This window comes from Ornithorhynchus anatinus, chromosome 18 (assembly GCF_004115215.2).
Source record: "Ornithorhynchus anatinus isolate Pmale09 chromosome 18, mOrnAna1.pri.v4, whole genome shotgun sequence".
In the NCBI taxonomy this organism is placed as follows: domain Eukaryota; kingdom Metazoa; phylum Chordata; class Mammalia; order Monotremata; family Ornithorhynchidae; genus Ornithorhynchus; species Ornithorhynchus anatinus.
In genome coordinates, this window is record NC_041745.1 from 165,971 (window position 1) to 193,703 (window position 27,733).

A 27,733-nucleotide genomic window follows, 5' to 3' on the forward strand; every position below is an offset into this window, starting at 1 on the left:
GGGCTCCCGGGAACCCCGCTGTCACGGCGGGGACCTACACGACCCAGGGTCGACTCCCCGGGCCCTCAAGAAACCCACCGTACACCCTACAGCCAGGGCCCCGCGCTCCCAGGAACCCTACGGTCGCCGGGGGGGGGGGGGGAGGGGAGGGGCACCTAACCCTACGGTCAGTCCCCCAGGCCCCCGAGAAGCCCACTAACCCAACGGGGGGGGTCCCACGCTCCCTGCGGCCAGCGCCCCGGGCCCTTGAGAAACCCGAACCCCCTACAGCGAGCTCAGCCGGAGACCCCGGCACGCGGCGAGGGGACGCGGAGAGCCTCGAGAAGGGTCGGCGCCTCGGAGACCGGAGCCGCGAGACCCCCCGGCCCGTCGGCCGGTGAGCCGGCGGGGCCGGGAAAGGCTCCGACGGCGCCTCCGCCGGGCCCGGATGCGACAGCCGCGGCGGAGCCGGCCGGAAGACCCGCGTCGCGCCCCGACCGGCGAGAAGCCGGGCCAGAGGACTGGGTTGAGGGCGAGGGGGAGAAAGAGGGGAGCGAGGAACGGGGCGGGGTGCAAAGAGGAGCGTCAAATCAAACCACGAGAAAAAGAACGGGGCAAGAGCCGTGCACGAGGAGAGGCGCGGAAACCGAGGGAAGGGGAGAGCCCCGGGGGGCCCCCCCGCAAGAGGGACCGACGCCCCGCCAAGAAAACCCTCCATCGGATGGATCCTCTGCCCTCTCTCCTTCGCCACACTGGCAGGGCCGAGGCCAAAGCGGCCCTCGGGTTAGAAGACGTCGGCCGGTCGGGGGGGGGGGCGGGGCCCCCCGCCTCCACCGGCCCCGCGGACGGGCGGGACGGGCGCCGGGGGCCCGGCTGCCGCCGGCCGAGAAGGTGGAGCAGAGAGGACGGCGGGCCTCCGCCCGAAATGGCGACGACTCAGAGGCGGGAGACAACGGAGCGGATCGAGGGAGGTCAGAAGGCTCGGATCGGGCGGCGGACGCGCGCGGGTTAGCGAGCTGGCCCCGGGGAGACGCTCTCCCTCCGGCCGGGCCGGGCCGAGGCGGCGGGGCCGGCCCACGGCGGACACCGGGCGGGTGCGGCGCGGCCCCCGGGCGGTACTCGCCGCCCTCCCCCTCGTCCCCCGGGGCCCGGCCGCGATCCGGGCCGAGGGGAGCGGGGCCACCGGCGCCCGCCGTGGCCGGCGGCGGCGCAGGGAGCTTCTTGAAACGGACGGAAGACACCCGGCACGGCAGCGGAGTCGACGCCACGACGCCCCGCCCCGAGAGCACCCGGTACTCCCTGGGGCCCCTCCTGACGCCCCCGCCCCAACCCCGCTCGGCCCCGCGCCGCCTCTCTTTGCCCCGGACGGTGCCCGCTCTCCCCAAGGAACGCACTCGCGCAGAAGACCGGCGGGGTCCCGCCCCGACCCCTGACGCCACAAAAATTCCAGGCGACGGGGGGGGGGGGGGGGGGGGGAGGGCGGCGCCCCTTTGGGCCCCACCGCGCCGAGCCCCCGTCGGGAGAAGGCAGGCATCGAGGACCTCCGGTCGGACGGTCCATCGAAGGTCCGGCCGGGATCTCGAAAGGGCTCACGTCTCACCGCGGCCCGGAGGAGGAACGCCTACGTCCCTTCCCTTCGGCCTTCTCGTCGCTGACCAAGTCACCGCCCCTCTGGGGAGACACGACCCCTCACACGCGCTCTGTCTCTCAACCCTCTCCGGGCCGGCTCCCGTTCTCCCCAGGAGCCCCGGCCGTTCCGTTTCCCTCGGGACACGCGGCCCGCTGCCCCTCGGTCCCCCCGTCAGACTCCGGACGTCGACCCCCGGCCCCGCCTCCGACGGTCGGTCCCGGAGGGGGACGGGTCTTCGGTAAAGGCGAGGAGACGCCGAGGGCGCCGCCGCTGCCGCTCTCCGGGGCCCACCGTCCCACCCGGGCACCCGGCGCCGCCCCCGGGAACACTCACCGTTCATCAGCACCGAGTGGCAGACGACACACACCCGGGCTTCCTTGCGGTCCAGGTAGAGCAGCTTACACTTGAGGCTGCAGCACGCCGCGCAGAACACCTGCGGCAGAGAGACGCCTCGGGTCGGTCGGCCTGGAGCGCGACCGCGCCGGGGGACGCGGGAGCTCAGGGAGGGGGGTCGGGGCCGGTGGGCCGGCCCGATCCCGAGCCAGGCGGTTGCAATCCCGGCGGCCCGGGGAGAGGAGACCGAGGCCGCCGCCGGACGCGGGGGGCTGCCCGAGGTCTCCCCGCAAAGGAGACCCCCCCCCCGAGGCCAACGCTCCCTCGCCGCCCCCTCCTCCTCCCAAGGGGGTCGTCCCGGGCCCCGCGTGGCGGACGAGGCCTCGACTCCCCCTTCCGCCCCGGGCGGCGGCCCCCGGCACCGTCCGGGCCGGAGGCCCGGCGGGGGGGACCGCACCCGTCCTCGGATCCGGACGTCCGGACCCGTGGGCCCGGGGGGCCCGGCTCGGGCGACGCCGGGGGGAGCGGAGGCGGGGGATGAGGAGGGAAGCCCGGAACCGGGGGCTCGGGTCGGCCGGTCGCACCCCGGCCCGGTCCGTTCGCCCCCCTCGGTGGCCAGTCCCGCCGCCGCTCTCCCCGTCGGGGCACGGGCCGGGCGGATTCCTACGCCGGGGCGATCCGCGGGCACCCCTGACGCGAGAGCCGGGCCCCCGGGCGGGGGGCCCGGTGACAGCGGGCAGGGGGCCCAACCCGATTCCCACACACTCTTTCCTCTCTTCGAAACTCTTCCGTCTCTTCCGCGGGAACCTCGGTGCGGCGGGAGGCCCTCGGCGCGCTCTCGGCGGAGAGGGACATCGAGACGGGGGAGGCCGGCTGGAATCGGTCCGACCGCTCTCCCCGAAGCTCTCCCGGGTCCGCTCCCCCCCCCCCCCCGGCCGCCCCGGCCCACGAGCGGCGGTGCCAGAGGGCGGGGGAGGGAACGGCCCAGCCCCCCCCCCCCCCCCGGCCTCGGGTCGAGACCGGGGCCGCGGCCGTGCCCAGACCCACTCGGCCGGGGGAGGAGGAATAATACCATTAACGCTAGTAGCGGCGGCAGGCCTGATGGCGTTTCGTGCATCCGTTCAATAGTATTTACTGAGCGCTTGCTACGTGCAGAGCGCTGTACTAAGCGCTCGGAATGAACAAGTCCGCAACAGATAGAGACGGTCCCCGCCGTCTGACGGGCTTACGGTCTAAATCGGGGGCATCTCCCCCCCCCCCCCCCGGGGAGAACAACAATCTGTTGCCCAATTGTACCTTTCAAGCGCTCTGTACGGTGCTCCGCACACAGTGAGCGCCCAATAAATGCTACTGAATGAATGAACGGCAGGCCCTCCGGCCACATTCCCTGCCAACGAGGAACTTCTTCTCTACTGAGGGAGACGGAGCCAGAGACGTTCCCGCACAACGAATCGGTCATCGAGCGTTAGCCGGGGGGGGGGGGGGGGGGGGCGGGGTCCCGGGACCCCTTTCCGAACCCGCTGACGCCACCTTCCTCCGGCTTCCGCCGCCAGCCGGCCACCAGACGGGTCGACGCGGGGTTGGGGGCGGCGTGAGTGCGAGAGAGGGCGTGAGGGTGTGCGAGACTGCTGGATCCGGGCTGGGGTCACTGATCCGGGGGCTCCAGGACCCCAGAACTGGAACGGCTCCTCGGAAACATCATGACCATGATGATGATAATACCGGGGGTATTTGCTTAGGCGCGTATGACGCGTCGAAGGGCTGTTCTGAGGACCGGGGCAGATACGAGATGATCGGGGCAGACGCGGCCCCCGTCCTGCAGAGGGTTGACGATCCCAGTAGGAGGGAAAACGAGTTTCGAATCCCCACTTGACGGGGGAGGGAACCGAGGCACGGAGAAGCGAGGGGACTTCCCCGAAGTCGCACGGCGGGCACGCTGCGGATCGGGAATGAGAACCCGGTTCCCGTGCCTCCCAGGCCGCGGGGAACCGTGACCGTGAGGAGACGAAGACTCCCCCAGCCGCCGGAGAAGGCCCGGGCACGCCTCGGCCCCGGAGAGGCTCAGGCAGCCGGCGGAGAGCCGCGCGGGGAGTCGGGAGACCCCGGAGCGGCGGCCTCCCGGGAAAGGAGAGATCCCGACCGCCGCCCGGCGGCTCCCACCCGACGACTCGCCACCCGCCCCCGGGAACGGAAAGATTCCCTCCTCTGGCACCGGGTCGTGCAGCTGTCGTGACCCGCGGGACTCTTCCCGGGCTTCTCCTCCTGGCCTCACCCACCCGGTTCGGACGAGCCTTTCTCCGATCTTTTGGCTCCCGTTGACCGTTCTCGACCCGGCTGACGTCTTACAGCTTCCGAAAGCCCGCCAGCGACGTCGGTCGCTTCCGGAGGGGCACCTCTCGCCCGGGCGAGCCCGGGCGTTCGACCGCGGCGGGGCCCAGTGAGAAGAGCAGGGACCCGGGAGTCAGAGGACCTGGGTTCTAACCCTGGCTCTGCCGAGCGCTGGCTGCGTGGCCTCGGGCGAGCCGACTGACCTCTCCGCGCCTCGGTTTCCTCATCTGAAAAACGGGGACTGAGCCCCCGTTCTTCCTCCTCCTCGGACCGTGAGTCCCACGGCGCGACAGGGACGGTGTCCTACCCGCTTGGCTCGTACCTACCCCGGCACTCAGAACGGTGCTTGCCGCGCAGCACGCGCTTAATAAAATGCCACGGTCGTAATCGCCGCGGAGCGCTGTGCCGCGCGCGTCGGGGAGCACAAAACACACGCCGGTCTAGGTCCGAGGCGGAACGAGCGGACCCTCAGCGCGGGGAGGCGGGGGGATCCCTGGGCCCAACGGGAGACTCCAGGGAGAACCGATCTCCCTGGGCCTCTCCCGTCTCACCCAACGGGGAGGGCTGCCCGGCTGCTCTCCCTGCCCCGGCGCTCGTTCCCTCTAGAGAAGCGGCGTGGCTCCGTGGAAGGAGCCCGGGCTTGGGAGTCAGAGGTCACGGGTTCAAATCCCGGCTCTGCCACTTGTCAGCTGACCGTGGGCAAGTCACTGCACTTCTCCGAGCCTCAGTTACCTCGTCCGTACAACGGGGACTAACCCGAGCCTCTCGCGGGACGACCCGATGACCCTGGGTCTCCCCCAGCGCTTAGAACAGTGCCCTGCACAGAGCAAGCGCCTAACAAACACCAACATTATTATTACCCAAGGAAGGTCGCAAGTGCCTCGAGGGCGGGGATCGCGTCTGCTAACCCGACCGTACCCTCCCTGGCCTGTAGCACAACGTGGCTCGGTGGAAAAGAGCCCGGGCCTGGGAGTCGGAGGTCACGGGTTCGGCTCCCGGCTCTGCCGCTTGTCAGCCGTGTGACCGTGGGCGAGTCACGTGACTTCCCTGTGCCTCGGTGACCTCATCTGTAAAATGGGGATTAAGACTGGGAGCCCCACGTGGGACGACCCGATTCCCCGGCGTCCAGCCCAGCGCTTGGAACGGTGCCCTGCACGCAGTAAGCGCTCAGCCAGGACCAACATTATTTATTAACGCCATTCGCCCAGAAGGTGCTCAGTGAACGTGCTTGCGTCTTCTCTCTCACGCTCTCACTTTTACCCGCCGTATACGTGGTCGTTTGACCCCACGAGCGCTCGATAAAGACCTCTGACGGACCGGGAGATTTGGATCGGCCCGGTCTAACACACGAAGCGGGGAACTCAATCCATCGGTGGCATTTACGGGAGACGTACGGTGTGCACGGTACTGTGCTAAGGCGCTGGGGAGAGTCCGATACGCTACCGTCGGCAGACGCCATTCCGGCCCGCCGGGATCTCACGGGCTACAGAAACTCCTCGAGTGCACAACCCCCCCTTGCCGGCGACCCCGGCGGCACGGTCCCGGACGGCCGCTGCAGTCCTCCGCGCCGAGTTAGCCCTCGGGAGTCGCGGACGGCAACGACGACGACCGTTGCGATAAAAAACTCATCTTTCGGGCAGATGCCTCCTTTTAAACCGCGGGCCTTAGTTTCGGCACTTGTGTCTTCCTCGGAAGTGCACGTACGAATGCTCCGCTGCGCTGCCTTAAATACCGGGATTCGATTTATACATTTTTACGACAAACAGTACCTGCTAAAACGAAGACGGTCGGTCTCTGAGAGAAAAACTCTCGTCAAGCGACCCGGTAAGACCGCTCCGTAACTTCAGATAGGGTAACTTGGAAGCTTATTGAAGAGCTATCCGAGAGCTTCGGCCACCCGACGGGGCGGCTGCGGGATAGATACGGCTCCCGCTTAACTTGCCGACTTTTAAATGTTGGATCGATCCCCCGAAAACCGAAACCCGCAGCACGTCCGAGAACGCGACCCAACCGCCTGACCGGCCGGTCTGGATTTCGGGGTGCTCGGCCACGTGCTTCTTCGGGAGAGACGCTGCGGCCGTGCCCGGGCTCCCGTTCGGTCCGGGCTCCCCGAGCCGCGGGGAGGCGGCGGCGGCGGCGGCATCGGAGGGGCCTCCGGAGGAACGCGGCCGGAGACGGTCAAGAGGGAGAGGAAATGGATCGACTGTCCGGGAAGGAGGCGGGCGGGCCCCTCCCGGGGAAACCGAACACGACCCGAGGAGCTTACCGAGGTGCGTACGGAGGTGCGTGTTGGGGAGGGGGGGCGGATGGGTGGGGGAAGGCAAGGAGGAGGCCCCCCCGTCCCCCGGCTCCTGCTGGGCCTCTTGACCACAGGGCGCCCGGTGGGGATCCCGCCACGTGGCTCGCGGTAGGCCGGGGCCCGGCGGTTGCCAATCTCCGGGGAGCCGGGCGGGGGGTGGCCTCTGGAGGAAGGCTCCGCCCCGGCCGGGCACCGAGGTCAACGTTTTGGCCGCCGCCTCCGTCCCCTCGCTCCCACTGCTCCCCGAGCCTGGGACTCCCTCCCTTCTTCAGCTCTCCCCACGTTCGAAATCCTCCCGAAAGCCCACCGTCTTTTTTTCTTTTAATGGTATCCGTCAAGTGCTTACTGCGGGACGGGCGCCGTACCGCGCGATGGGGCGGACGCAAACTGACCTGGCTGGACACAGTCCGTGCCCCGCCATGCGGCTCACGGTCTTGGTCCGCATTTTACAGATGAGGCGACCGAGGCACAGGAAGTCGAGCAGCTTGCCCCGGGTGACACGGCGGACAGGCGGCGGGGCCCCTCCGACCAGGCTCTCTTCCCCCCCCGACTTCATTTCCCGACCCCCCCCGAGCCCCATCATCCCTCGGGCCACCTCCAGCCCAGACGACCCGAGTCTCCCCCCCTCCCCCGGCCCTCAACGTACACGCGTCCCCTCGGTTCCTGTCCGCCTCCCCCGTTGGAGGGCCAGCTCCCGGGGGGCGGGGGGCGGTGCCTCCCTCTGTCAGTGGACGCCCGCCCGGCGGGCACTCGAAGAACGCTCCCCGTGGAAAGGGCCGCTCTGCTCGGCCCGTGCCGGCCCGCTCCCCCGAAGCGGCGCCGGGGACGAGGCCTCGGCCTCGGCCGCCTCCCTCCCGCCCCTCCGGCGCCGACGCGCCGTTCGTCTCCGTGCTGGGGGTGGGGAGGCGGGGCGGAAACCGGCCATCCGCTGAATCGCTCCGTCTCCCGTCCCTCCCGCTCTGCGGCCTCAGCCCCGGGCTTCCGCCCTACTCGTTCCCAAGCGGCTCCGACCTTCCGTCTCTCCTACGATAACGATAAGCGTGGTTTATTTTAAGCGCCTGCTCCGCGCCCGGCACCGTACTAAGAGGGGGAACGGACACGAGATCATCCGGCGGGACACATCCCACGTGGAGCTCACGGTCTTCACCCGCCTTTTCGAGACGAAGGAACAGAGGCCCAGAGAAGTGAGGCGACTTGCCCGGGGTCACCCAGCAGACAAGAGGCTGAGCCAGGATCAGAACCCGGATCCTTCTGAGTCCCGGGCCCGGGCTCCTTCCCCCGGGCCACGCCGCTTCTCACCCAACTTCCTCAACTCGGCGCCCCTGAGGCCGCCCGACGCCAGGGTCGGGCGACCTCAAGCAGCAGGGCGCGCCTCGTGGCTGGGACCCGGGGGCCCGGGGAGTCCCTCGGCTGAGCCGGAGGAGACCGGGGAGCTGCCTAGAAAGGGCAACTAGGATGGCCGAAGTGACGGTCTTCCAAAGGGCCCTCCCCCGCTCGGGTCGGAGCCCGGACGGTTCCGATCTCTCCCTCGTTCGCGCGGTATCACCGGGGGGCAGAGAGGGGTGAGTGTTTCCGTTCCCGCTTCACGGACGGAGAAACCGAGACCCACAGGGCGTGTGTGGGATCCGCCGAGCCCAGCACCTAAGCGCGGGAACAGAGACCGCACCGTGAACCGTATGCCGCTAGCGGGGAGATAGAGAGTCATCCTCCCCATTCAGGGTCCGGAGGAACCGGATGCCGGTTGCCCCGCCGGACTCCCGTCCTCAGGGTCGGGGACGGGCCGTCCCCAACCCCCGCCTCTCCCCTCTCCATCCTCGACTCTCCTTTCAGTGAACCAGGCCAGACCCCCCCCCCCCCCCCCATGACCCCGGCTCACCCCTTTCCATCCCCGCCTCTCCCTCCAGTGAGCCGGCCCGGACCGTTCATTCATCCGCGGCTTTATCCCCGCTCCTATCAAACCTCCGGGCGTTTTCAGGCTCACGGCTTCCTAAGGGAAAGGATTCCACGTGCTCCCTTCTCTCCGAGCGACGGCAGGGCTTCCGAACCTACCGCTCCCTAGCCCCAGTGGGAGCCCTCTGGCCCGGGGCGGTGGGATCTGAGGAGATGAAAATTCTGCGTTGACCCTGGCCGGCCCCTTCGGGATTCGACCCCCCCGACGCCCGTTCCGGCATTTTGGAGGGGAGAAAGGGGGAGGGGTTTCCACGAGAGGGGCCGAGCGAGCTCTAAATGTTTCGATGACTTGCTCTTTCTAGATGCCGTACTGGCACGCTAGCTCCCGGGATTAACAAGGCTCCCGCCAGCCCCCGCAGGTCCGCTAGCTAGCGGCCCTTCCAGCCGATGCCTCCGGGAGCGTTTCGGTTTCCGGCGGGATGCGCTCCCGAAAGGGCTCCCCTTCCCGGACGGGCGGGATTTTCCAAAACGCGGGTCCGCGGGATCGTTCCCGTCGCCCTCCGGTTCCCGCCCGAGGCCGGCTGGGTGCCCGGACCGTTATCCCGGTCCGGGCGTACGAGCCCTTCTCTTCCGAGAAGCCCCGGGGGGCCGCGCAGACGTTACCTCATCGACCCGCGAACCGTCCCCGCCGGAGGCGGGGGGGGGGGGGGGGTGGGGAGGCGGCCGGAGGTAGGCTGGCGCACGGCAGATCTATAAATCCGCTAGTCCTCGGACAGCGGGATCTGGCCCGACTCACAGAACCGCTACGCCCGCGGGAGAAATCGCGGCCCGTCTCCCCCCGCCCTCCAATCTCCACCCAGGGCGCCGACCCGGCCGTTACCGGTTGAAACGCCGGGCTCCGCAGCCAGAGCTGTCGACTGGTTTTCTTCCGGAAGCAAACCCTGCCGAGAATCTTCCCTCCCACCCGCCTCGGGCGAGCGGCAACGCCGGCCGCGGGCGGCCCCCGAGCGGAACGGGAGGCTCCGGCCACGGAGGCCGAGACCGGCCTCTCTGGGCTGAAACAGCTGGGAAACCGGGGGACACGCTTCCTCCGATCCCAACCGGGAGGAGGGCGGGTCAATGGGCCGAGCGAGGGAGAGGACGGCAAGTAGTTGGGGGTTGGGGGGGGGCGGGGGGGGGAGAGAGAAAAAAGAAAACGGCAGGGAAGGGAGACGGGTAGACTAGAGCCTTTAGAACGTCTAGCCCAGATAAGAGACTCCCTTGGGCCTAAGCAGGCCACGCGTGGCCTCGTGGAAAGAGCCCGGGCCTGCTGGGTGACCTTGGCCAACCAAGTCACGTCTCTGGGCCTCGGTTTTCCCCGCCGGCCAAACGGGGGAATCAATACCCGTTCCCCTTCCTGACCAAGACCCGGGAGCAGAAACTGCCCGGCCTCATCGCTCGCCCGCCCGCAGGCGGGACATCTAGTCGGGGTCCCGGGCCGCGGCCTGGCGCCCGCTCGCTTCTCAGATCACGTCCCCGCTTGCGGACGCCTCACTCGACAGGGTGCGCGGGGCAAACCAGAGGGGCCCTAACTCCAACCGGCCCGTTCCGTCGGGGGGGTCCGGAGGGTCTGAGGATGCGAGTGAGAGTCTGGGACGCTTGGGGGTTCCACCTCCCCAACCCTGGTCCCTTGGAAACTTGAGGTCTGAGCGATCTGGCGAGGGCCCCAAGTCACGGTCCGCCTCGAGTTCCGGTAGAATCGACGCCGCTTCGTGAATTCCGTTAACGAAGAGAGACCCTCCCCGGGGAACGACCTGAAAAACCGTCACCCTCCACAGAAACCCACCGAGACCGTCTGCGGGGGCCACCGGCCTCGGCTCTTTACGCGTGTCGGGGCACGCGCCGCCTCCCGCCCGGCCTTTGCCGCTGGCTCCCACCTGGGGCGGGCCGAAGCCGCCGGCTCCGGAGCCCCTCGGTTAGGGAAGCAACGTGGCCCGCCCGGTGGATAGGGCCCGGGGCCCGGGAGTCAGAAGGGCCTGGCTTCTGACCCTAGCTCTCCGTGCGACCGAGTTCTCTGGGCCTCGGTTACCCCGTCGGGAAAACGGGGATTAAGACCGTGAGCCCCACGTGGGCCAGGGTCCGGGTCCAACCCAATCACCGCGCATCTCCCCCCCGGGCTTAGTACGGTGCCTGGCGCGTAGTAAGCGCTTAACAGATACCACGGCCCTTATCATCACCCAGACGGAAACTGTGAAAAAACCAAAAGGCACAACATCTTCTCACAGCCCGTCCCCGCCCTCGACCCAAGACCCGCGTTCCGAAAGCCGGCCACGCGGCGTCAGGAGGAGGCGGAGGCTCGGCGGCGGTCCGGCACCGGGACACTCACCTTGCCGCAGGCCCTGCAGTGATGCCTCCTCTTGGTGAAGGTGAACCTCGCTTCACACTTCATGCAGTTTGGGGCGTGGGAGTCCGGGACCCAGACCGGAGCCACCTCTCCCAGGGAGGTCAACGGCCTCCTGGCGGGGCCCCCGCCCCGGCCGGCTCGGAGGTCGTTGTCCGGATCGTCCGGCCCGCCCGCCGGGCCCGGGCTCCCGGGCAGCCCGGCCTCGCCGTCCTCCGAGAGCTCCCCGTCCGAAGCGGGCGGAGCCCCGTCCGGAAACCCGTCCGCCGCCGCCTGGGCCCCGGGCTGGGTCTTCCCGGAGGCGTCGTTTTTGTTCTTCGAGCCGGCCCCGCCGCCCGGGGGGGGGCGCGGGGTCGTGCCGCCCGGGGTCCGGGGGCGACCTGGGGATCTGCGGCTTGAGATTCGCGGGGTGCTTGGGCCTGGCGCCCCCGAAGGGCGTGCCGCCGGCCGGCGGGCCGGCTCGCGGACGGGGCGGGGACGGCCCCCGGGAGCCGCCGGCCGCCCGCTCGCCGAGCTTCTCGAAGTAGTTCTTCTTCCCCTGGTCCCCGGGGCCGTCGGACGCCGGCCCGTTCCCTTCCGGGGCCTCGGGGCCTCGCTGCTCGAAAACCCCCACGTAGCACTCCGACTTGCTCTCCTCGATCTCCTTCTCCTCCGTCACCGAGTCCTCTTTGGAGGGCAGAGTCTTCGGGGCCCCGGCCCCGCCGGGGCTCTGGGGCCCCGGGGGGTCCCCGGGGCCCGGCGGGGGGCGGGCAGCGGGGTGAGCCGGAGCAGCGGAGAGACCGTCGTCCTCAAACCCGCGGGCGCGGGTCCCCCGGAGCTCGGGTTCCCCGGCGGCGGCCGGGCCCCCGCCGCCGCCCTCCCCCCCCGCGCCGCGGGGTGCCCGGGGCCGACCCCCGGACCCCGGCGGCCCCTCCGTCCCCGCGCCGTCCGGGTGGCCCCGCGGCTCGCGGCCCGGGCTCGGCTCCCCGCCGTCCCCTCCCTGAGGCGAGGGCGCGGGGTCCGCCGGGCAGGGCGGCTCCGGACGGCCGACCGCCGCCTCCCTCCCGTCGGCTCCGGCCTCGCCACGGGCCGAGGCACCGGGACGGCGCCCGCCGACCCCGTCGCCTCCGGACCCGACGGGCCGGCCCGCGGCGGGGGGCGGGGGGGCCCCGGACCGAGGCGGCCCGCCGGCCGGGCCGGCTCCCGGGGACCCGGCCCGCAGGGTGCGGCCTTGGCCCGAGTCGGGGGAGTCGTCGGGAGGGTCCGCGCGGGCCCCGGGGGAGCCGGCCGGGCCGGGGGCCGCCTCGGCCGGCGGCCGGATCTCCCGCCGCGGGACGGCGGGGCCGTCGCCCTCTCTCGTCGGCGGGGCCGTCGCGCCGTTGCTCGAGGGGGAGGCGGGGTCTCTCCCGCCACCGTCGCCGGTGCCCTTTAATCGAGACGGGGAGCGAGCGGCGGGTGGCCCCTCGGGCCGGGTTCTCTCCCAACGGTCGTCGGGGATGTCTTCGGTTCCCGGCCGGCCCCCCGGTCCCTCGGGGCCCTCGGGGTCCGGGGCCCCTCCGGCCGGCCCGCCGCCGGCCCCTCGGGCCGGACCGCCCGGCCGGGCCTCGTCATCCGCGGCCGGGCCGCCGGCGTCCGTCGGGGTCGGACTGTGGCCGCTGTTCCGGGCCAGCGGGTCGGCGCTCTCCCGCGCCCTTGGGTCGCAGTTATGCAGGACGGCGACCACCAGCACGTTCTTGTCTTCCGGCCCGCGGCCTCTAGTCCCACACCTCGTCCCTCCTCTGTCCCCGGCCCGGTGCCGGTCCCCCCGGTCACCGCCTCTCTTAATCGGCTGGTCTTCGGCGGGAGCTCGGTCGTCGATCCACACGACGGGGGGCTCCGGGCTCACGCCGCCCTCGCCTCCATTAGCGCAGCGGTCCCCCCGGCCGGGGGCCGGAGGGGCCGGGCGAGCCGACGAGCGGGCTCTCCGTCTCTGCCGCGGCTCGTCAGGGACGGCCGGCTCGTCCACGTCCGCCAGGGCCACGCCGAGGGGCAGCCGACGGGACGGGGGTTCTAGAATCCGATTCCACCTGGTGTCCGGGAACGGAGGGGAGACCGACTCGTCTGAAAAACAAAACGGCCGCGTCGGGAGTTAGCGGTGACGCGGGACAGACGCCGAGGCCCGACCCGGGTCTGTGACCGGCGGTTCCGGGATCCCCTCTGAGAACGGGGCCCACGCCAAGAGCCACGGCGGGGGGGGCCGGCCGGCCCGTTCCGGCCTCGCCCGGCTGGGGTCCGAGGGGATATCCCGGGGCGGAGCGACGGCCCAGCGGGGGAGCGGGGCCGCGGACGGACGGATGGGGAGAGGAGGGGCCGTCGTCTCCTCTCGGCCCTCTTGACTGGGGAGCAGCACAGGTGAGCCCATCTCTTGCTCCCCGAGAGCTCTCCCCCACCTCGTTGGGTCTCTGTCTCAGCAATCACTTCCTCCTCCTCCTCCTCCTGCTCCTCCTCCGTCCGCCCTCAAACCCCTCCCCCTACTCCAAAGCCTCCTCCTCTTCCTCTCCCGCCAAACCCCCCCGCCCCCCGGACGACCCCTCTCCGCCCCGGACCCCGTGCCTCCTTCGCGTCCCGGGCCTCCGTCCGTACTACAGTCACACGGAGCTCGGGGCTCCCCGCCAGAACGGGATCCGGAAAACCGATAGCGCGGCGTCTCCGGCCAGTTAAGACAGCTGAATTTTTGAAGCTCACACATCAGAGGAGTGACCGGTCGGGCCCACGGCTTCCCGGATAAATTTCCTCACCCGGGCGCGTGGGAGAAGTTCTCACTCGCGTTTCGACGGATACGGTCCGTCTCCCTAGCCCGTCTCCTTCACGACGGACCCCCGACCTCGGAGCCGCCCTCCCTGGAAGCAGCAGGTCGGTCTCCGGGGCGGGCAGGGCGGACGGGATCCCGGGCGGCCCTCGGAGGAGTCCCCACCCTTCCTTCCGGGACTTGCCGAGAACTCCAAGCGAGGGGGGCGGGGAGGCACCGTCACAACCGGTGGGGAGGGGACGCCGAGGCGAGGTCACCCGATTTCAACGAGGCCGCCGCTGCCGTCTTCCAGAAGGAGGGAGAAAGATCAGACTGTCGCGGGAGCGCGCCGCTCTCCGTTTCTGGCCGAATCGTGACCAGAGTCCTCCGGGACGGGCTACCGGAGAACGTCTCCGACCGCGGCTCGTGAGGTCAGAACCGGCTTCGGACCGCAGCAGGATGGGCGCGGCGGGCGCGGTCTCTGCGGCAAGCCAGATGCGAGAGGCTGGGGGCAGCCGCTCCGACAGCTCTGTAACGGCCTTCTCGGATCCCGAGAAACCATTCGCCTCCACCAACGGGTCTGGCCTCCGTGGATTATTCCGTGAACTCGGCCGCCCTAAGTTCGCCGACGCCCCGAGAGCTCGAGGCGCGGACGTCCGTGCCGGAGGAGCCCGGCTCGAACCGTCCCCCGCTTCCGGCCTGGATCAAGCGCAGCCGGGTCCCGTTCAGTTATTTCCCAGAGCCACGCAGGAGGGCCAATCCAGGCCATCTGGAGGCCGGCATCAAAACCCGCCATCGATCCTCCAAGAAACTCTTCCGACTGGGGTCGAGAGCATCGTCGGAAGTCCGGGGGACGGGCATCTGGCCTCTCTCTCGAGGGCTCGGTACAGCGCCCTCCTGCACGGAGTACGCGCTCGATAAATACGACCGATGGATCGACGTAGGCGGGTGGGCCCTCCGGGCCCACATCAACGAGAACGGAGACGAGGAGGAACGTCTTTGCAATCTGCAAGTCAGTGCATCACTCCAGACCGAAGCTAAGCCTCAAGGTAAGTCTGCACCGGGAAAAGTGAACGTGTCCGTTTCCCGTGCTACCGTACCCTCCCAGGCGCTCAGTCCACTGCTCTGCATCCGAGAAGCGCTCAGTGGATATAACTGAACGGATGTACGCGCAACCGAGAGTCGCCGGCGGCAAAGCGGTGCGGAGCGCCACCACGGAATTCCGCCACGTAGGCGGCCCCCCACCCAAAGACGCCACGACCCGAGGAAACGGGAGATAGACGGGTGACGGCCGGGGTGCCCTTCTGGAAACGGTCGGAAGGCAGAGGCAGCCCGGCACCGGACTTCGGTTTTGAAGTCTCCGACCCCCTCTGAGGCCGAGCGACCCGCTCGTCGGGCCGTGCCGTCGGCGCCCCTCGTCGGCCAGACGCCGCCGCCCCGGCCTCTGAGGTCCGGAGCCGGGCCGGCCACCCGGCAGCGAGGCCGGGCTCACCCGAGCACAGCCGTCCCGGGTGGGCCAGGCGAGGAGACGGCCGAACGGCGGCGGGGCGGCCGGTTGACGCGGGGCGACCGGAAGCCGGGGCGGCAGGGGAGGAGATGCTTCAAGGAGGCGGGCAGGAACAGCCTCGGACAACGCGGAGCCGCGGGTGAGACCGGGAAGGAGACGGAGGTAGACGCAACTGGCTCTTCGAGCAGAGGCTCTTTCAAGCGGACGCTTCAAGGGGGGTCGTGAGGCAGAGGAAGAAACAAAAGCCGGGCCAGATGTTGCCAGCAACGCCCTGGGGCGGGGAGTACATCAGCCCGCCCCGTGGCACACACCGCCGCAGAGGATCTTCGCCCGTGTCAGGACAGGACGGGCATCCCCAAGCAATGCTTTCGGAAGCCGGAACGCCCGCGTCCCCAAACAAACAGTGCGACTCGGGAGCCGTCATTACAAATCTCCCCAGACGACCGGTTCTACCCGGGCGTGATGTTAAGCGACGACTGTGAGATGTGACACCGTCGACGGTTCGCGGTGGTGCCTTCGACTCAAGGGAGGAGACGGGCGGTTCGGTTGAGTTCCCTCCCCCAGCCCCCGAGGGGTGGGTAGCGTTGACGTCTTAGACACAAACTCCGTCGAGGCGTTGCTCCGGCACGCGTCAGCCGAGTGACCCTGGGCGAGTCACTTCACTTCTCTGTGCCTCAGTTACCTCATCTGTAAAATGGGGATTAAGAATGTGAGCCCCACGTGGGACGACCCGATTACCTCGTACTTCCCCCAGCGCTCAGAACAGTGCCTGGCACACGGGAAGCGCTTAACAAACGCCATCGTCGTCCTTATTATTATAGATTCAGACTGGCGTATCGGAACCTCCTGACCTCGGCCAAGCGGAGGGTGAGAAACGGGTCAGGAAGCGACGTGCGGAAACTGGAGAGGGCCTTCAAAATCTCCTCCTTCCCCGAGCAAACGATCTTCGCCACAAACACCGTGACACGTAGTGATTCTTCTTATTTTTTTCCTCTTATTTATTCTTCTCATTCAGGGGCAGTGCCACGCAGGGACGGGCCGGGGCGGGGGGCCCGCACTCCATCGGGAGGAAGAGGCCGAGGAATAAGGATAAGACGCCCGAAGGGAGCGGGAGAACGACCGCTCGGACGAGAGACGGGGCAATCTGAAAAACCCGACGGGTTGCAGACCCGATTCCCTTCGGGGAGAAAGTGGATCCGGGAGAAGTCCGCGGGGGAAAAGTAACCTTGCAGAAGGGACCGGCAAACTGTGGTTTCGGCCCGACACGCGACAGTGGCACGAGACGCGAGCGAGCTTATTTCGCCAAGCTTTTAGCAAAGACACTGAAGTCTTGAGCGCCTCTGAGAGCTCTGGTTTAAAAATAATCCAGTTTGACCGGGCAGTCCAAGTGTAACCGGCAGAAGCCTGAGGTTCACTATCATTCTCTGGGGAAATCATGGCCAGATTCCTAAGAGCTTTTGTTCTCCGACTCAGAAATTACATCTGCAGAGGGCGACTGACGGGAGCTTGTGTCCAAGACCTGCGGATGGGCGAACGCGCCCTCGCCCGCGCCCGCGCCCCCCCCCCCCCCGAAGAAAATTCTCACCTTCATTTTGTTCAAATTCATCTAAAACCTTATCTAGGTTGTAGGCCTCCGCTTGGAAATAGTTCTCCATTGGTCAGGGACTCTTCGGAACCTGTAAAACGCAGCAACCGTGAGCGTCTGGAGACCCTCGGCATGGCGCACCCCCGCGAAAGACGGCCTCCCGCCGCGGCCCGCCCCGCCCGGAGCCGCAGAGGTGAGCTGGTTCTCCTGAGCCGCGTCCCTTCCCGGCCCGCCGGGCAGGGGGACCGCCCGCCCCGACGGAAACCAGCCGAACCCTGACGGTCGAGCTTCGGCCCCGGTCTCGGGAAACCGAGCGGCCCCCGGAAAGCGCAAGGGGGATCCCGGAGCGGGCACCCCGGACGCCTCGCCAGCGGAGATCCCCACTCTGACCAGCACCTGGTCTGCCCCGACCCCGGCCCGCAACCAGGCACGCTCCCCTCTCGCCGGGACGTGCCCGCACCCTCCCCTGGACCCTGGGTGGGCACGGCCTCACGTGCGAGACGCCAACTCGCTCACGCCACCGCACGCTTAGGGGAGGGGAGGGTGGTCTGGGCAGCGGGGCCGAGGAGCTGGGATGGACCTGAAGAGCGGGAAAGAGAGGCTGGCAGGGCAGAGGCAGGAGGGGGACGAGAGACTCTGGGGAGACGGATTAGGACGAGGAAGGGAGAGGTGGGGAAAAAAGAGGGATGCGGTAGACCCGAAAGGTGGCCAACTTGGAGGGGTACTTTTTTTTTTATAGAAAAAAAGAGTAATATTTGCTAAGGGCTTACTCTGTGCCAGGCGCCGTACTGAGCACTGAGATAAACACCAACTGATCGTGTCCCAGATGGAGAAGCGGCCTGGCTCGGTGGCAAGAGCCCGGGCTTGGGAGTCGGAGGTCGCGGGTTCCAATCCCGGCTCCGCCGCTCCTCAGCCGCGTGACTCCGGGCAAGTCACCTAGCTTCTCCGGGCCTCGTTTCCCTCATCCGTAAAACGGGGATTAAGACCGTGAGCCCCACGTGGGACGGGGACCGCGTCCAACCCGGTTACCTCGGATCGATCCCGGGGCTTTAGAACCGTGCTTGGCACGCGGTAGGCGCCTAACAGCTACCCCCGTTTTTAACTCACCATCTTAATCCCCATTTTACAGATGAGGTAACTGAGGCCCAGGGAAGTTAAGTGCCTCGCACAAGGTCACGCAAGTGGCGGAGGCAGGATCGGAAACCGGGTCCTTCTGACTCCCAGGCCCCCGCTCTACCCACCCCTTCTCGAGGACGTGTCATTCTCACCCTTCCAAATGTGACCCGCGTTTTCTAAAGCGATCCGGGACCCGGGTTCAGGAGGCGGCGTGGAGTCCAAACGGCCACTTATCTTGTCTTTCGCGCCGTTCAAAATGAACAATGAGCTAGTTCACTTTAGCCTTTTACTCTAAACTTCACCCAGGGTTGGGGGCAGAAAGAAAGAGAGAAAGAGGTAGGGGGGTCGGGGCGGGGGGGAGAGGGAGATGGGTGGGTGGAGGAGAGGGAGACGGCTGGGGAGGGGAGAGAGAGAAATAGAGAGCGCCCCTGCGAGGGAGCGCCCGCCCCTTGCGACTCTGCCCCTGCCCGGGAAACCGTGGCGGTGCCCGATTAGCGCCACCGCGGCGGGGCCGCTTCCCGGCGATTTCCGTCGCGGCCGAATGCCGCGCTCCGGCCGGGCCCGCGAGAGGACGGTCCGGCGGCGGAGCGGCGACCGTCTCCGGAGCGGCTCCTCCTCCCCGGCATCTGTCCGCCGGGGGTCTCCGAGGCACCCGGGCCAAAACTCCTCTTCCGCCGACCTCCATCTCGTCCATCTCACCGCCCGGCCGGTCCTCCCTCTGGCCCGGAACGCCCTCCCTCCTCGAATCCCACGGACGGCGACTTTCCCCCCGCTTCGGGGCCTTATCGAAGGGACACCTCTTCCACGAGGTCTTCCCTAAGCCCTCCTCTCCTCTTCTCCCCCTCCCTTCCGCGTCGCCCCGGACTCGCCCTCTTTATTCATCTCCCCACCCCGGCCCCGCGGCGCTCTCGTACGTATCTGTACTTTATGTATCTGTAATTCAGAGAAGGAGCGTGGCTTAGCGGCAAGAGCCCGGGCTTGGGAGTCAGAGGTCACGGGCTCGAATCCCGGCTCTGCCGCCTGTCAGCTGTGTGACTTCGGGCAGGTCACTCAACCTCTCCGTGCCTCGGTTACCTCATCGGTGAAACGGGGCAGAAGACCGCGAGCCCTCCGTGGGACGACCTGATCAGCTTCTATCTCCCCCGGGGCTCAGGGCAGTGCTTGGCACGTAGTCAGCGCTTAACAGATACCAACGTTATATTATCATTATGTATCTACATTAATGTCCGTCTCCCCCTCTAGACTTCGAGCTCATCGTGGGCAGGGGACGTGTCTCTTGTTAAAGCGTACTCTCCCGAGAGCTCGGTGCGGCGCTCCGCGTACGGTAAGCGCTCCATAAATACGACTGAATTGACCGACGGGGTCAGGGAGGAGCCCCGGAAAAGTGGCCGCCCCCCGCCCGACGCACGGGGTCTGAGACGTTCGCCCGATCTCCGGGCCCCGTCGGGGTCACGCCCGGCCTCCCGGCCCCTGGGCCCCACCGCTCTGATCCGGGCCAGCCCCACTCGCGATTCTCTGGCTCTTTCTCCATCAGGCAAGAGAACGTACCGAGCGCCCGCTGCGGACAGAGTGGCACCGATTTCCCATCCCTGACCTCCCGCGGGCTCAGGATCTTCTGGGGAGAGGAGGGGGAGGGGGCAGGAACTGGCCACACCGAGGCCCCGACACCACACCTGCCCAGAGGAGGGCTCCGGTTCGGGCTCCACCCCCGCTTCCTGCCCTTTCCTCCTCCCCCCCGCCCCCCCCCCGCCACAAAAGAAGCCGGCCCCTCCTCGACGCGGGAGAAAGCCCGACCTCCGCGTCCCGGCCGCCCGCTCCGCTCTTCGGCCGAGGCCCGGGAAGCTCGGGCCCAAGGGGGACGCTCCGCTCCGGGAGAGGCGGAAGGAAGGGGGCCGGAAGGAAGGGGGGGGGGGGCATTCCCTCCCACCGTCCCCCGCCGCCGAGCGGGGCCAAGACGCCTCCCGAAGGCAGCTTGGGAGGAGCCCGCCGGGGGCAAAAGCCCAGAGCGCCCCGAAGGGGTTGTCGCTACAGGAAAGGGCCGGGAGAGCGGAGCGGCCGGCCCCACCCACCTCGCGGGGACAGGAGAGGAGAAAGGAGAGCGGAGAAGCACACGTAGGGCAATCGGCGGAGCGCGTACCGATGGCCGGATCCGTCGGCAGCCGGTGCTGCGGAAACCCAGCTCCGCGCGCACGCCGGAGGCTGCCGCACTGCAGCGGTCCGGCAGACCCTCCTGCGGGGGCATCGGCAGCGCCGACCGCGCTCGGCGGAACCGCCGCTCTCCCGGCAGGAGAGTGGACGCGAGGACGGCCCTTCCCGCCCTCCCCTCCCGGCCCACCCCCGGAGCCCCTCTCGGGAGGAGGCCTCCCGCACCCGGAGTCGGGGCCGACCCGATCGGAAGGCCGAGCTACGGCAGCCCCCGCTCCCGCGGGAGCGGGACCCGGCCGCCGAGTGGAGGGGAAGGCTGGAATCGAGAGGGCGTCCCCCCGCCGGGCCCCGAGATCCGGCACCCGCTCCCTCGGGGCTCCTGAAGGACGGAGCCGAACGGCTTCGGGACGAGACGCGACCCGGCACACCGGATCCCCGCGGCCCGCGGATCCAGGAGAAGCGCGGGAAGCGAGACCAAGACCCCGACACCGCTGGCCGACTCTCCCAAACCCCCGGACCCCCGTCAACGGGCCGGGGCTTCCGGCAACCGGCTGCCCGGAGCGATGCCCCGAGATCCTCGGGCCGCGCCGGCTCGAGTCGGAGGCGACCGTGCCCGCCGGCGGGGTGATAATCAACCGTCGTGATATCTGTTAAGTGCTCCTTATGCGCCGGGCACCGTACCGAGCTCTGGGGTAGACACGAGACGAGCGGGTCGGACGCGGTCCCCGTCCCACACGGGGCTCCCGGTCTCCATCCCCGTTTTACGGACGAGGTCTCTGAGCCACAGAGAAGTTAAGTGACTCACCCGAGGTCACGCATCAGACGAGGGGCAGGGAGGTAGGGCCGGGTACCCCTGGCCCAAGTGGCAGGCCCGATCCCCGCTCGACCCCTTCTCCGAAGAGGAGGCCACGGGAGACGCACTCTAGACGGTGAGCTCGTGGTGGGCAGGGATTGCCTCTCTTCCACTGCTGTATCGCGCTTTCCCGGGCGCTCAGTACAGTGCTCTGCACACAAGCAACGTCCAGTCTTGGGGACCGCGGTCCAAGAACCGGAGGCCGGGCCGGAGGCAGACCCACAGAAAGACAACCGGGCGTCGAGGAACCGCTCCGCTCAGGCGGTCCGGCGCTTCGGCCTGACAATGGGGCTGAAGAGAAATGAAGTCACGTACCATCCGCCCTCCGCCCAACCCAACCCGAGTCACCCGACGGGGCCGCCTACGCGGCGGGAGACAGAGAGGTAGACAGGACAGAATCGAAAAGGCCAGCGTGGTTCCCGGCTGACGGCGGGGCAGAGGCGGGGGACATCGGGCCAGCCGACTCCGCTGCGAGTCGAAGGCCGGCGCTCCACCTCCCCCGTGGCCGGGAGACCCCCGGGCCCTCTTCGAGGGGGTCCGGCCGGCTCCGGGAGCCGTCTCACCCGCGTCGCGCCGAGGGGTGCCAGTCGCCAGGTCCCGGGGGCTTTTTCCGGCCACTGGAGTCGTCGGGACCCGGGTGGGGCGAGACGGAAGGGGGCCCGCGTCGGGCCCGGGGGGCCGGCCGGCTTAACGACACGGGGGGGCGGGGTCCGGCCCCGGAAGGCACCGCCGAGCCCGGGGCCGAGGGGAGACGCGTGCAGCGGCCGACGGACCGCCCCGGCGGGCGGCAGTCAGGAGACGGGGCTGCTCTTCTCAAGCAGAGGCTTCGGGAAGATCGGGACCCCAAGCCGCCGCCGGTCGGCAGGGATGGGCTCTGTACGGCACAGACTTCTCAACGGAGCAGAGATCCCACTTTCCGTGCACACGGTGCGGGGGGGGGGGGGAGTGAGGGGCACGCGCTGGTCTGGGCAGCCTTATGTACGCACCCGGATCACGCGCGTGCCTGGGAAGCACGTGGCCTCTCGGAGAGAGTCGGGAGATCCGGGTTCCAATCCCAGCTCCACCACTTGCCTTCCGGGTGACCTCAGGCACGTCACGTCACTTCACTCATCTGGGTCTCCTTATCTGTAAAATGGGGCTAAGATACCCGTCCTCCCTCTCCTTTGCACCGGGAACCCCAGGTGGGACAGGGAACTGCGTCAGACCCGATTATCCCGTATCCGTTCCAGCGCTGGCACCGCTCGGCTCACGGTAGGCGCTTAAATCGCCGTCGTCACCAAGTCTCGCAATCGTCCCGGTCGGCTAGGCGAGCAGAAATCTACAGACAAACATCTAGCTGCCTGTATTTACCACCCGCCGCATCCCGCCATCCTCCACCGTCTTGGCTTCTCGACTCGCGGCGGATTTCCAGAGTTCACTCCGGCGGGAGCTGAGCGAGGCCATAATGATGATGACGACAACGATCACGGCATCTGTTGAACGCTTACCGTGTGCCAGGCTGGGGTGGCTACAAGCAAATCGGGTCGGACAAAGTCCCCGTCCCGCGGGGCCTCACGGTCTCGGTCTCCATTTTACAGACGAGGGAACTGAGGCCCAGAGGAAGGGAAGCGGCTCGCCCGGGGCCACACGGCAGACACGTGGCGGAGCCTGGATTAGAACTCACGACCTTCCGACCCCCAGGCCCGGGCTCCAACCGCTTCGCCATGCCGCTTCCCATCCCCGGGTCGGAGCCCCCCAGCCCAGCGGGACACGGTGTCCTGTCTCCGAACGGTTGGACCAACTGGGGGGACAGCTGCTCGCTCGGCAGGAAACGGAGCCGGATTTCTCGCTCAGAACCCCAGTCGGTGCGCTCTTACTACCGTCCTGAAGCGCTTACTGTGTGTCGAGCACTGTCGTCTCCTAAGAGGCCTCAAGCTGATATCCCCCCAGAGCTGCTGCAGCGGTTGATTAAGCCACCGTGAATTTTACTAAGCTGCTCCAGTCTAACCTTTTACTCACCCGGCTGAACTCCGACAGAGGCCAGAGAGAAATTCTCCCCCTCTCGCTCTGTCCGATTCTCTTCCTCTCGTCCGGAAGCTCCCGGTGAGCGGGGATTGCGTCCACCTACCCTGCTGTGCTCTCACAAGCTCTCACTACAGTGCTCTTCGGACGGGAAGTGCTCAGTAGATACAGTGGGTTGGTTCACCCGGGCCCAGGTAGCCGGGGCCAAGGGTGGAGGGGGATCGGAATCCTTAACTGTGCCTTCGGAACGTCGTCGGGGCATCGGAAAATCTCTGACTTGATTTCCCCGCCCCAAGGAGCCCCTCACGGGGTCGGTCCCGGTTTCAAATGTGCCCCCTCCATCCGCCCGTCTGCCAAAGTCTCCCTGCGAAAGGGCCGGTCTTCGGCGGGGAAAAGGGCGCGGGCCCGGCCGCTGCTCGGCAATGCTGACGTTCCACCGTGGAGAGCCCGCTGTCCTCACCTCTATTTTAATTTAGATCGCGTTTCAAAGCAAGGAGTTCTTAGCACACGCCTTCCTCCGAACAACAGAGCTACGGTGTCTCCACGGCTACGACCAGTCTCCGAGAGGCAGCGCGGCCTAGCGGATAGAGCACGGGCCCGGGAGTCCGAAGGACCGGGGTTCTGATCTTGGCTCCGCCGTCTGTCTGCTGTGTGATTGCGGGCAAGTCACTTAACTTCTCGGTGCCTCACTTTCCTCATCTGTAAAATGGGGATTAAGACCGGGAGCTCCAGGTGGGACAGGGACTGTCGAACTTGATTACTCTCATATCTACCCGGGAAGCAGCGTGGCTCGGCGGAGAGAGCCCGGGCTTGGGAGTCGGGGGTCATGGGTTCTAATCCCGGCTCCGCCGCCTGTCAGCCGTGTGGCTTTGGGCGAGTCACTTCACTTCTCTGGGCCTCAGCTACCTCATCCGTAAAACGGGGATTAAGACCGTGAGCCCCACGTGGGACGACCTGATCGTCTTGTATCCCCCCCCCAGCGCTCACAACAGTGCTCTGCACATAGTAAGCGCTTAATAGATGCCATTATTATTATTCCCCCGGGCGCTCAGAAGAGTGCCTAGCACATCGAAAGCGCTTAACGGATGCCATAAAAAAAAAAAAAACAATCAGCTGTTACCTCATCAACACCTCAGAAGAGTGACTGCCATCAACAATTTAGATTTGTTCCTTCCCTCTCGGAGAAACGCTGACACTTAGGAACGAAGAAACCACCGGCTTCGAGTCGCGGGGATGGACTAAATCCTGAGAATCGGGGAAGGTGATCAAGATTTCTCTCCTCACTTCTTCTTCAAGAGTTGGTTACGACAGAACTGCAGAAATCCAACAAAAAAACTAACCTATCTCCTCCCCGACAACAAGCCAAACGCCACAAGGGCCGCGGGCGAAGCCCCCTTCCTGGGCTGCCCCCAGGCCTGCCCAGCAAGGCCGCAGCGGAGGATTTCCCCCCGCGGCTCCTCTCTCGGAGTCGATCGTCCCGTAGCCTCGTCTTCACCACCCGTACTGAATCCACAGTTTGCAGATGAGAGAACTGAGGCACCGAAGTGAGGTGACCTGCCCGAGGTCGCACGGCGGGTACGTGATGGAGCCAGAATGAGCACCCACGTCCTCTGATTTCCAGACCCGTGTTCCTTCCCCTAGGCCACGCTGCTTCTCTGAGCGAGGCCTCTTTTTTTTTATTTTCCCAAAGGGTATTTCTTAAATGCTTACTATGTGCCGGACACTGGACTGAGCACTGGGATAGGCGCGAACCGATAATAAGAACGGTGGTATTTGTTAAGCGCTTACTCTGTGCAGAGCACTGTTCTAAAGCAGCGGGGTAGTTTACAGAGAAGCGGCATGGCTCAGTGGAAAGAGCACGGGCTTTGGGGTCAGAGGTCACGGGTTCGAATCCCAGCTCTGCCACGTGTCAGCTGGGTGACCGTGGGCAAGTCACAACTTCTCTGTGCCTCAGTGACCTCATCTGTAAAATGGGGATTAAGGCTGTGAGCCCCACGTGGGACCACCCGATTCCCCCGTGTCTACCCCAGCGCTCAGAACAGTGCCCTGCACGTAGTAGGCGCTTAACAAATACCAACATCATCATTATTATTACAGGGTAATCGGGTTGTCCCACCGTGAGGCTCCCAGTCTTAATCCCCATTTTCCGGATGAGGTCACTGAGGCACAGGGAAGTGAAGTCACTCGCCCACAGTCACGCGGCTGCCAGGTGGCAGATCGGAGCCGGCCGGGTCGGATACGGTTCACGTCCCACATGGGTCTCGCGGTCAATTCCCACTTTACAGATGAGGTAACTGAGGTGCGGAGGAACAAAGCGACCCGCCCGAGGTCACGGAGCGGGGATCAGAACCCAGGTCCCTTTGAGTCCCAAGCTTGGGCTCTACCCACTAGGCCACGCCGTTCTCGATCGATCAGTCGGTGGTATCGATTGAGCGTTCACTGCGTGCGGAGCACGAGGGGATCGGTGGACGCCCTCCCCGCCCGTAACGAGCTTCCAGTCCAGAGGACGGTTAAGATTCTTCTCGGCTCACGGACGATCTCTCCTCCTTGACCACCTCAAGGCCAAGTGCCACCGGCCTCTCCCCCCGATCGGCCGGGATCTCCCGGGCGCAGGATCTGAGGAGCCGGGGAGAGGAGAGCGCGCCCCTCGCGACTCCGTCCCGGCCCTTCACACGCAAGGGGGTTGACGATCGGCGGCACCGGGATTGCGACCCAGGTCCTTCTGAGACCCACAGCCTGAAGGTGGTTTACTTCACTTTTTCCTCGTAATCGAGAAGTACAACAGAGGGGAAGATTAAAAACCGCAAGGATCCGGAGGAGGGAGAAGTAAGAAGCAGTTTCAGATGGAGAAGAGGAAGAAATTGTTTAAAATAAATGTGTGAGGGGGAGATGACAGGAATAAGGGTATGTAAAATATTAAAGCCAAGCGATTTGCTGGGAGAAGAGGAGTTGACCGCAGGAGAGGCGAGATTGATTAAGAGAACGATTTTTAAAGTCTCAGCTGGGCCCAAGAGGGGAATCAGGAAGCTCTAATAACCGTGGTGCGGTTAAGCGTTTACTACGTGCCAGGCACTGTACTAAGCGCCGGGGCGGACACGAGCTGATCAGGTTGGACACGGTCCCCGCCGCACATAATAATAATGATGATGATGATGATGATGTTGGTATTTGTTAAGCGCTGACTACGTGCCAAGCACTGTTCTAAGCGCTGGGGAGGGGGGTACGAGGTCACCAGGTTGTCCCAGGTGGGGCTCCCAGTCTTCACCCCCATCTTCCGGACGAGGTCACCGAGGCACAGAGAAGTCAGGCGACTTGCCCGAAGTCACACAGCCGACGAGTGGCGGAGTCGGGATCAGAACTCACGACCTCCGACTCCCAAGCCCGGGCTCTTGCCGCTGAGCCACGCCGCTCGTATCTACCCCGGCACCTGGTAAATGTTTCCCATAAAAAAAATCAAAGAAAGTGAAAGGCGGCAGGCGGGACGGATGCCAGGAAGGTGCGTGACGAGCAGGGTGTCATCGTCCACACCCACCTTGGCAGCCTGAAATCGGCCCCTCCCCGGGGAACGGAGGAAACCCCCCACCCCCACGCTCAAAGCTCCAAGGATCGTCCTCCGGGTAGAGAGCGATGGCTTTGTCGCCGAGGGATCCGGGCGACGTTTCTAAACCGCCAGAGTGGCGTGGTGGGGCGGACGGTGTCACCGAAACGACCGGACCGCTCGAGGCCCCCTTCCCCAGAGGGGCACATCTGCCTTCCGCCCTCTCTCTCGCAGGGATCGGCAGTGAGCCAACATCAGACCCTCAGCCCCACACTGCACGGAAACCCCAAATTCCCAAGGTCGCCTCCCTCCCGCCGCCGGCCGCCCCGGCCTCGGCCGGGCCTGCTCGGAGCCCGCTTTCTGGCGAGCCCCGCTCACCGCTGCTCTCTGACGACCGGAGCTGCTGCCCTGCCGGCAGAAATCATAAACGGAGCCGGAGGAAGAGGAAAGAACACGCGACTCGGTGTCAGGAGATCTGGGTTAATTAACCGTGTTACGCGTTGGGCGCCTATTACGCGTCAGGCCCCGTTCTAAGATACGGGATGATCGGGACGGAGAGATTCCCCGTCCCCTACGGGGTTCCTAATCTAAGTAGGAGGGAGAGAACAGGGGGTAGTGAATCCCCATTTTACGGATGAGGGAACTGAAGCCCAGATCATTTAAGTGACTCGCCCAAGGTCACGCAGCAAACACGTAGCGGAGCCGGAAGTAAAACCCAGGTGGTCTGACTCCCGGGCCCGGGCCCCTTCCACTGAGCCGCCGCTCTGCTCCCAAGCTCAGCTCTGACCCTGGCCAGCTGCGTGACCTTGGCCGAGTCCCCTAACCTCTCCGGGCCTCAGGTTCCTCGTTGGCAAAACGTCGACAAGACTGGGAATCCCAGGTGGGCCAGGGACCCGGTTCAGTGCTCGGCTCCCAGTTAACGCCTAAAAACCGCCACAGTTACTTGGAAGGCAAAAAAAGCTCGTTGTGGGCAGGGAACCTGCCTATCAACTCTGGTTATCTGCACTCTCCCGAGCTCTTCACTAAGAGCCTGTGCTCTGCACAATGTAATCGCTCAATAAATACGATCGCGACCGATTGAAATGCCAAGCGTTGAACGCGTTTCTGTCCCGAGAAAGCGGCCCCGGGCAATCCGGGGGACGGCCTTCCGCTTCCGGGTCCGGACCGACCGGTATTCCCGAGGAGGAGGAGGAGGAGGAGGAGGAGCAGGAGGAGGAGGGACGTGACACCGCTCGGTCCGAATAAAACCCACTGCCACTGCTGACCTCACTGCCCTTGGCAGAGGAGGTCCCGAAGGGCTGAGCCGTCCCCTCGTCCCCGGGGCCGCTGGGTGGCCGAATCTCCCGGGGCGGGTGCTCGCATTTCCCCTGGCGGATGGACCAGGGCGCTCTACGGAGCGCTCG

General features: G+C 66.8%; 1 protein-coding gene across 1 annotated transcript in view; it reads right to left on the reverse strand.

The window, feature by feature from the left end:
- ZFYVE9 (zinc finger FYVE-type containing 9) overlaps positions 1–27,733 on the reverse strand; it is a 63,385-nt gene that overhangs the window by 18,939 nt on the left and 16,713 nt on the right. The window contains 4 exon segments of the mRNA XM_029046733.2: positions 1,943–2,042; positions 10,825–11,184; positions 11,186–12,918; positions 16,678–16,768. Of these exon segments, the coding sequence (XP_028902566.1) occupies positions 1,943–2,042; positions 10,825–11,184; positions 11,186–12,918; positions 16,678–16,747 (2,263 nt within the window). The 5' untranslated portion in view covers positions 16,748–16,768.